The following is a 10,046-nucleotide window of genomic DNA, read 5'->3' as shown; positions in this document are numbered from 1 at the left end:
ACGGGCGGCGACAGGCAGTAGATGGGCAGCTGGTAGCGGTTGCCCAGCTCGTCGTAGCACTCGCACAGGGTGCCTGTGGGGAGGCAGGGCCGTCAGTCGGCGCCCAACCCGCTGCCAGGGACCGAAGGGGTGCCCCCGAATTCACATGTTGGAAACCTAACCCCCCGTGTGGCTGTATTGAGCTGAGGCCTATACAGGAGGAATTAAAGTTAGGTGAGGCCATGGGGTGAGGCCCTGATCCGACAGAATTCGTTCGTGTTTTTTTCTGAGACAAGATCTTGCTCTGTTGTCCAGGCTGGTCCGGAACGCCTGGACTCAAGCCACCCTCCCGCTTCAGCCTCCTGAGTAACTGGGACTACAGGTGCATGCCGCCACAACTAGCTGGCTTGCTGTCTCCCCCACACCACCCCCAAGGCCCCAGCACCAGGTGAGGACACAGCTAGAAGGCGGCCATCAGCAAGCTGGCAAGAGAGCCCTCCCCAAGAGCTGAACCGGCCGGCACCTTCATCCCAGCCTCCAGAACCATGAAAAACAGGTGCCTGCCGTTTAAGCCACCCAGTGTGGAGCATTAGCAGACTCACACACCCGCCACGGCCACCCACAGTCAGGCCTCCCTGGGACGGCCTCCCGACCACAGTAGCACAGGCCTCGAGTCAGGGAGACCTGGGCTGGCAGCCTGGCTCTAGCAGGTTCTGGCTCACCCAACCCCGGCGCGTTTCTTCACTTGTCATGGCTCACGTGGGCCGGGGCTGGGGTTACGAGGCGGAGAGAAACAGCACACATGGGCCTCAATTTCTTTTTTTTTTTTTTGAGTGGGAGTCTCACTCTGTCGCCCAGACTGGAGTGCAGTGGCCGCTCCCAGCCTCCGTAGCCTCAACCTGCTGGGCTCCGGCGATCCTTCTGCCTCAGCCTTCCAAGTAGCTGGAACCACAGGCGCACGCTACCACGCCCGGCTCATTTTTTATTTATTTTAGAGATGAGGTCTCGCCAAGTTGCCCAGGCAGGTCTCGAACCCGCGGGCTCAGGCAATTCACTCACCTCAGCCTCCCACTCACCTCAGCCCTTTATCATGGTATTTCCAAGTTCATGTTGAGCTTTCACATCCACTATTTAATTTCTTTTTTGTGGCAATGCAGTCTTCATCTGTAAAAAAAGAATTATCACAGTATCATTCCTGACAATACTAAATGGTGGCAGAACCTACTCTTGACCTCAGGTTTTACTTGAAATTCTATGTTCTTTCACCATGTCATGCCCTAGACTATATTTCTAGGATGGAATGATCTTGTCTTTCTCTATCTTTTTCCCACCCTGTCTATTCATTTGTATAAAAACCTTCTACCACTACCCCAGAGCTGCCCATAACTTGATTCTCAGTGTCTCTTTAAGAGAAAGACATTTTTATTTAGCGTAAATTCCTCTTGTCCCAATTTAAATCTGGTCTTTTATTATTCATTCATTAGAAATATAGAATATTCAGATTTTTAATTGTAATCTTTGATGAATTCTCAAATACCCTCTCAAATTTTTTAGCTTTAGGCTAAAAATTTCCAATTCCTTATATTTTTCCTATCATTTAGTAAACTGTGTATTTTCTTTGCACTATATCTATGGGGAAAGACAGACACTGAACAATTGATTTTGTGTGTGAAGTGCTATAAAGGATCCCAGAATATATGGACACATATTTCAGGAGAACCACCATCCCTTTGGAGACAATATTGGTTGTCCAGAGTTTTGACTTTGTATTATTGGCTTGTTGGTATCCATTGTTATCTATTTTATATCTAATTGGATGGGTCATATTCTTTTTCTACATGGTCTTCATTATTCTGACTGTTCATTCGTTTAGACTATTAATAAGAAAGTCTTGGGCATAGCTAATATTTATTGATTGCCTTTATGTGCTAGGCATTGTTCTAAGAATTTTTTCAACAATTTTATGAGGTGGATGTTACTAACATTCTCATTTTATAGCTGAGAAAATGAAGGCATGGTGTGGCCAAAAAAAATCACTCAAAGTCACATAGCTGATAAATTAGAATTTTTTGAAAAACGTTTATATCTTCTAAAACCATACTGTCCAATAGAACTTTCTGCCAGGCTGGGACTGTTCTATGCTGTTTGATATAGTAGCCACCAGCCACTATTGACTGAAACTGGCTAGTCTGACTGAAACTGAAACTGACTGAAAGATCTTTAATGTTATTTAATGTTAATTACTTTACATCTAAATTTAAATAGGCACACATGGTGGCTACTGCCTTGGACATCACAGCTCTAAAAATAAGATCCATGAAGGCAGAGGATTTTATTTTTTGTCTATTTTGCTCGTTGCCAAATTCATGTTGCCTAGAACCTTGCCTAATAGGTAGTAGATGTTTTATATATCTTAATCTGATGAATGAATGAATGAATGCATGAATAAAATAATATATACAACTTAAGTATATGTGAATATTTGAGTCATATTAAAATAAAAACAAATAAAACATTGTTGAGGTACATTCAGTCTCTTTCTTGTTTGTTTATAGGTTCTGGGAAATGGCTCTTACATTTACAGGTCTCAAGCTGCAGGGATCACTAGGTCGATTTGGCAAAACAGCTACTAGTGATATAGAAGGCTACATGGAGCTTCCGGATGGGAAGGTGAGTATAGTCACTCTTCTACAAGAAAAAAAATTTCTTTTCTTTTTTTTTTTTGAGTTGGAGTCTTACTCTGTCTCCCAGACTGTAGTGCAGCAGCACGTTCCCAGCCACCGAAGCCTTAACCTGCTGGGCTCCAGCGATCCTTCCGCCTCAGCCTTCCAAGTAGCCGGAACTACAAGTGCGCGCTACCACGCCCAACTAAAAAAATTTTGTTTTCAAGCACATTTATGAAGGCATTCATGTATGAAAACATATCATAGCCTAACAAGCTCTATTAATATTAATAACAGATTTTATAGTTGTAAATGTAATGAACATTTAATTTTACTTCTTCAGATTATCAATTGTAATTGGAATATTTTCTTGAAATTGTCATAATTCGTACGTATATACCATTTTCTGTTTTCTTTTTACTAAATATTTTTTAAGGGAGATTCCCCCCCCCCCCCAAAGAAAGGAATTATCTTTTGGAGGGTGGAACCCTTGTAGTACACTCAGAATTTGTTACTCAGGATCAAACGGTAAACCAAAGTTTTTATCTGGAAGTTTTGAGAAGGTTGTGTCACAATTTGTGGAAGAAACGCCCTGAGTTGTGGCAGACAGGTGACTGTTTCTCCCACTATGACAATGCACCTGCCCACACTGCTCTGAGTGTTCAGCAGTTTTTGACTAGAGACAGCATGATCCCTCGTGCCCCACCCTCCCTGTTCGCTGGATCTTGCCCCAAGCAACTTTTTTTTTTCCCTAAATGAAAAAAGTCCTCAAACAGAAATATTTTGCCGATGTGGAAGAGGTGAGACAAAAAATGGCAGAAGCACTAGAAGACATCACAATTCATGAGTTCAAAAACTGCTATGAAGCCGGGCTCTGTGGCTCAGCCTGTAATCCCAGCACTTTGGGAGGCTGAGGTGAGTGGATTGCCTGAGCCCGCAGATTTGAGACCCATATGGGCAACTTGCTGAGACCTCATCTCTACAATAAATCAAAAAAATTAGCCGGGCGTGGTAGCGCGTGCCTATAGTTCCAGCTACTTGGAAGGCTGAGGCAGAAGGATCGCCGGAGCCCAGCAGCTCGAGGCTGCGATGGCTGGGAGCGGGCACTGCACTCCAGTCTGGGTGACAGAGTAAAACTCCAACTCAAAAAAAACCCAAAAAAAAAACTGTTATGAGCAGTGGAAAAAGCATCTTGATAGGTGTATTGCATCAAACAGAGAACACTTTGAATGTTTAAACATGTAAGAAGAAATACACAGTTTTGTAAATGAATTTTGGTTGTTTTGGATTTCCCCCTGCCCCCATAAGTCTAAAGAATCTACCACAAGAGGCTGAGGCTTAATAACAGGTAAGAGTAGATGAATTTGATAGGGTAGGTAAAAAATAGGTAGACTCAAGAGCTAGAAAGACTGAGTCAAGTCTCTAGATGAGTGGAAAATGGGAATGCAAAGCCCTAGAGAAGGCAGACAAAAATTAGATCCAAGTTTCCCAAAGTGCATTTTATGAAACATCAGTCTGTACAGAAGCTCTATGAAAATAAGACTTTTAAAAGTCAGATTCCTTTGTATCTAAAAATTCTCCTTGGTGATTAAAAATTCTCTGAAGGTTCTAGAGAAAATAAACTTGTTTGACTTTGTCTTAGCATCTGCCTTCTGAGGCAGTGTAATCAGAACAGGAGCTTTTTAAAAAAAAATTTTTTTATAGAGATATGGAGTACAAATGAGGATTAACTACATAAGTAGGCTGCATGCAAGTAGAGTCTGGACTTCCAACTGGCCCTCACTCCCCCTGGTAGTGGACCAGGTACCCTCTGTGTCCTCATGTGCCCCCCACTCTCCTCCCTCCCTCCCTCCCCAGCAGTGCCCAGCAACTGCTGATCCCTCCCTTGTGTTCATGTGACTATTAGAATAGGAGCTTTTGAGCCACTTTGTCTGGATTACAATCCTGACTCCTCTGGTTAATTTTGTGCAAGTTACTTCACTATTTTATGCTTTATAAAATGGAGATAGTAGGGATACCATTGACCCATATGACTTCTTTGTGGGAGTGAAAAAAAGTTGTTTCTTCTGGGAAAATAAAGTATCCAACATGTACAACTGTACACAGCATCCCAGATAAGTGTGCCCAGTTCATACAGTTTTTAGCATGAAATAACTTAATGTATATCAATAACTTATTTAGCATTAAATAAGTTTACGTATGCTGAACACAGAGTCAATATTCAACAAATATTATGTGACACTTGCTAAATATGCTAAGAACTAACATTTGGGAGTATGCACTTTGGACAGTGTTGGATTAAATGGATTAATTTGAGGTAATTTCAGATGATTATACTTGTTTGAAATTTGGATACTGTTATGCTGTAATTCGCTTAATTCAGAAATGATTTCACAATATCTGCTAAAATTTGGTAGTTTTACACTTAAAAAGTGGAATCTCATCAAGAACTTTAAGCATATCTCAATGTTTTGACCTAGTAATTCCACTCCTGAGTTGTGTCCTAAGACATGTACCAAGAAATCTACGATATACATACATGAAAAACTATCAGCAACATATAACCTAATCTCAAAGATGTAAACCGCATAAAGCTAGAGGGAAACACATCAAAATATGATTGATTAGTGGCCGTGTCTGGGGTAGTAGGTCTTCATTTGTATATTTTCCTATTTTTCCATATTCAAACTTTTTGCTTTCATAATCGAGAAAAATTACCTTACAAATAATTTTCACCTACTATTTGAGGCATAAATATTTACACTTACCTGTTTTTGATGCACATTCCTTTCTTTCTGCACACCTTCCAGGTACTCTCAGGGTCAGAATGGGGCAACATGCTGCTTTGGGAAGGTGGGCTCATCAAAGTGGAGCTCTGTCGAACTGTAAGCAAGTCATGTCATCACGGTCCCATTAACCAGATAATGCTGGATGAGGGTGAAGTTATTACTGTTGGGTCAGATGGATATGTTAGGGTAAGTTTTCTTGACAGTAGCACTCACATAGATTACCCAAGTGATTTTGTCAGGTTTTTATTTCTCATAAAGGTTATTTGCATTTACTCCCAAAACCAACTCATTTTAAATAATACTTCTCTCATGGTAAATACTTACTTTCCTGTCAAAATTAATGTTACATCCTAGCACTGAAACTTTCTGAGGGGGCCTCTTGTTATTTTGATTCTGTTGAAATAACAGCTTCAAAAAATGAAAACCCTTGTTAGCACAAGATAAACAGTGGGCTCACGTATCCTTCCAAAAGGCTCAATACGAATGGGACATTTTCTAGAAACAAAAGTGTTGCACATTTGTTAGATTTTTTTTTTACAGAGGTTACTAATTAGAAAAACACTCACAGGTGAACTGATGGAGGTTGCCTATGGATGCCACCCTCATGTTGCTGATTATGCTTGGGAACTCACCTGCTTTCACTTGTAGACACTATCCCCCAAAACCTGGGCTAAGCTGGAACATTTTCCACCACCTAAGTCCCCTGGGTTGCTGTTGTCACACTTCTCCTTCCACCCATCCTTCCGTTAATGTGTACCTCACTGTGTCGGGCCAGCCTATAGTCTCCTGGAGACCACAAACCTTTCCCAACTCCCAGGTGTTAGTTTGATCCTAGTATCTGGCCCTCTTTTCTCCCCAGCAGTAACCTGGGAGAAGTCTGAGTGATTCAGTCTAGGATAACATGGCAGGCTATGTCAACAGAATTGTCCAGGATGGGCTTTGGCACTTCACAGGGGAAGTCCTTTGAGGCTCTCTACCACCATGAGGTGAAACTGTGCTCCCTCATTCTTCCTGTAGTGTTCTGGGCTCCTCAAGGGGCAAACAATCCTATTAAAGGTAGTGGAATATAAATTCATATTAGAGAAGAGAAACATCTTCTAATGGAGATATTATCTATATCTATTTTTTCTGCTTGTATTGAAGATGGTGCTTGAGTCATTAAGCAAGCAGGTGTATTTCCCCTTTTCTGGGGTTTATTGGTATTTAGAAAACAAGGCTCATTATAATGTCTTGCTGAACAACTGAACCATTTACTCCTTATGACCACATTATAGGAAGAAATATAATAGAAACCTTGAAATAAAGCTTATTTTGGACATATTAAAGTTTTTATGCAAGGTTGTACTTTTTCACTAATCTGTATAAACACACAAGAAACTATAATAATTTATTATACCTCAGTTCAGAGTAAAACCCCAGGGTGTTTTCATTATACCTACTCATTAATTCTCATGAAGAAGAAATGACTTTTGAAAGAATTTGGAGCACTTTCTGGCTTAGGAAATAAATATTCAGAAACTACTGATTGATTAAATTTTTTTCTTGTTAATTTTGCAAGATATGGGATTTTGAGACAATAGACACTGCTGATATTATTGATGAGAGTGGATTATTAGAGATTGAACCTATTAATGAACTTCAAGTAGACAAGAATGTCAAACTCTTCTCTATGATTAAAATGAATGAAACTGGGAATAACTTTTGGTTGGCTCAGGTATGTTACATTCTTCTCTCTTGGCTCTCTATAGTTGCTTGGACATAAAATTAAAATAGTATGATTGTCTGGACTGGAAGTTTGCCTGACTCTTAAGTGTTGTGACATTGCTTAGTGTGTGGTTGTATTCTAAAATATGTAGAAGCTGCTTTTATTAAATATCAACCACACTTTAAAATATATGTAAACTTTTGATATTATGGCTTGTCCTTACTTTAATAAATCATAGGAAGAAAATTTTTAGCAATGTGATGAAAGTTTAAAATACTATTAGTTATTTATTTTTTTAGGATGCCAATGGAGCAATATGGAAGCTTGACCTTAGTTTTTCAAATATTGTAAGTTGTCTTTTTTTCTTATTTTTCCCTAACTTTTACAGTAAAACCTTTGTTATTCTTCTTTAAAGGGTACTTACCTTTCTCCAGATTTGATCATTGTTTCCATCAGAAATTTGCTCAATGTGCTACTCCTGAAAATTATCTCTCTTTTTATGACTTGACATTAAAAAGACCTAATTCATAGCAAAATCTACCAGAAGAGTGGCAGTGACAATGCCTAACATTATAATTTCCTTACAGTGTTTATAAATATATGGAATTTCCATTTATTTTATCTCATGTGATCCTCACAGCTACCTGTTTATCCTCACAGCTACCTGTTTAGCTACCTTCATTTTACAGATGAAGAAGTGAAAACTGACCTTTGAGGTGACTTGTAAAATCACACAGCCATTAAGTGCAAAGCCTGGTTCCCTAATTCCAAAGTTGAGCGTTCTATCTAACTTTTTAAAATTTTGATTCAAATAAAATCACACGTGTTATACAGTTCTATTTGCAATACTTTACACTGGACCTTAATTCTGTGTTACCCTGTCTTTGAGATTTAGTAAGCTGTCTGTCTATTTTCAGACCCAGGATCCAGAATGCCTCTTCTCCTTCCACTCTGGAGCTATTGAAGCCTTGGCTGTTTCTCCCGTCACTTATCTCATGGCCACGGCTGCTTCAGATTGTATGTAGGGACTCCTGATGAAAATATGTCTGCACTTGTTTTGTTTTGTTTTCAATAGTTTTTATATGGGTTTGATTACAAGCATTTGGGAATTTTTCCAAAACAAAAACTCCTTAAATGCAAATGAGGTTGAGTTGTGAGGGAAGAGGGCACAAAGGGTGGCAGCCATGGTTTTGTGAGAGATGAAAATAAGGACACAGTTTGTAAATTGTCCATGAAAATGCTACTCATTTTGATATTGTCTACATTTGTGCTTTTCCTATTCTTTCCATCTCTTTTCCTCCTTCATATCTTATAGCAAATATATAAGGACTGTACAAGGGTAAATGGATGCATCAGTCGGTTGTCAGTTGTCTTCTTTACTACTAGTGTTTATGAATTACCTATTTGAGGTTAGATATAGAAATTTTTAACTAAATCGGGCTTATCACCTGATTTAATTGTGAAATTTCTTATTATACTCAACATGTAAAAAGTGAGCCAAGATTACTTAAAAAGATATTATGTGTATAACTTTTTTCTTTTAAAACTATCTTTCTACAGGCTCTATTCGAATCTATGATTTTGCTAGCAAAACTCCTTTGGTTCAGATGAAATTCAAACAGGGAGGTACTGCCCTTGCTTGGGTACCTCGACTGGTAAGTCTGTTGTTATAATGAACTGCGACCAGAATCTGCTGGAAAACATGGCATATCAATGCTATTTCTTGGAAATATAGGTATTTTCTGACTCAGAATTTTGAGAAGAATAAAAATTTTACGTTATTTTATTTAATCAGAATGTGATAGAAATCATATAATAACTATTTTCAAGGGTTTGGTCTTGTTTTTAATTAAAATTCTATTTTTGTGCCACTTGGAGATAATAGCTCTGTGTTGCAAAGTAATTACCCAACAGGACTTTGTGTATCTAGCACACACAGAGTCCATCTGACTCTGATTTCATTCATCCTATTCATACTTCCACAGTGCCTGCAATGTGCCAGACCTTATTGTACATTCTGGTAATATAGCAGTGAACAAAAAGACAGAAGTAGTTCCCCTCATGGACTTTATACTTTAGTAGGAAGGAGGCAGACACAGATAGTAGACAAAAAAATAAGTTAAATATGTGTTATGTTAGATGATAAGAGTTATAGAAAAGAGTTAGGCAGGGATAGGGAGTTGTTCCAGTTATATACTTCTGTGTAATAAACTATCTCAATATGTAGTGGCATAAAACAACCTTCCTCATTTTTTGCTTACATACTTTTTGGTTGGGAATTCAGGTAACAGCAGGGCTGGATGGTCTCTGCTTCAGAGTGTCTGGGAACTCAGCTGGGAAGACTTGAATGGTTGGGCCCTGGAATAATCCAAAGTCTTCTTGATTACAAGATTGACACCTGGGTTAGATGACTTGAAGACTGGGCTAAGCTGACTGTCAGCAGCAGCGTTTGCTTCATAGTCTCTCCATGTTTCATTACAGCATGGTGGCCACTTCATACATGTTGACACAGGACTCCAAGATCTAATGTTCCAGCAGACAAAGCAGAAACTGATGGCCTTTTATGGCATATTTCCCAGAAGTCAAAATATTGCTCCTACCACACACCTCAATTGGGCAAAGCAGTTACACAGCAGATTCAAGAGGAGGGGACTTAAATCCCATCTCCCCATGGTAGTCATGTCAAAAAATTTGCAGCCATGTTTTGTTTTGTTTTTTTTTGAGTTGGAATCTTACTCTGTCGCCCAGACTGGAGTGCAGTGGCACGCTCCCGGTCCCCACAGCCTCGACCGGCTGGGCTCTGGCAATCCTTGCACCTCAGCCTTACAAGTAACTGGAACTAGAGGCGCATGCTACCACGCCCGGCTAATTTTTTGATTTATTGTAGAGATGAGGTCTCGAACCCGCGGG

The 10,046-nt window shown here is 39.7% G+C and overlaps 1 protein-coding gene across 1 annotated transcript in view; it reads left to right on the top strand.

Moving 5' to 3' along the window:
* Positions 1–10,046, top strand: part of LOC103275825 (cilia- and flagella-associated protein 44-like) — a gene marked incomplete at its 5' end in the record, with an annotated part of 78,393 nt that overhangs the window by 5,027 nt on the left and 63,320 nt on the right. Inside the window, 6 exons of the mRNA XM_008073229.1 lie at positions 2,535–2,649; positions 5,453–5,617; positions 6,990–7,145; positions 7,436–7,483; positions 8,054–8,153; positions 8,697–8,791. Of these exons, the coding sequence (XP_008071420.1) occupies positions 2,535–2,649; positions 5,453–5,617; positions 6,990–7,145; positions 7,436–7,483; positions 8,054–8,153; positions 8,697–8,791 (679 nt within the window). The remainder of the gene's footprint in view (positions 1–2,534; positions 2,650–5,452; positions 5,618–6,989; positions 7,146–7,435; positions 7,484–8,053; positions 8,154–8,696; positions 8,792–10,046) is intronic.

Source organism: Carlito syrichta, unplaced genomic scaffold (genome assembly GCF_000164805.1).
Source record: "Carlito syrichta isolate Samal-C Ts95f unplaced genomic scaffold, Tarsius_syrichta-2.0.1 Scaffold315771, whole genome shotgun sequence".
Lineage (NCBI taxonomy): Eukaryota > Metazoa > Chordata > Mammalia > Primates > Tarsiidae > Carlito > Carlito syrichta.
This window is presented reverse-complemented; position numbering and strand designations above follow the sequence as displayed.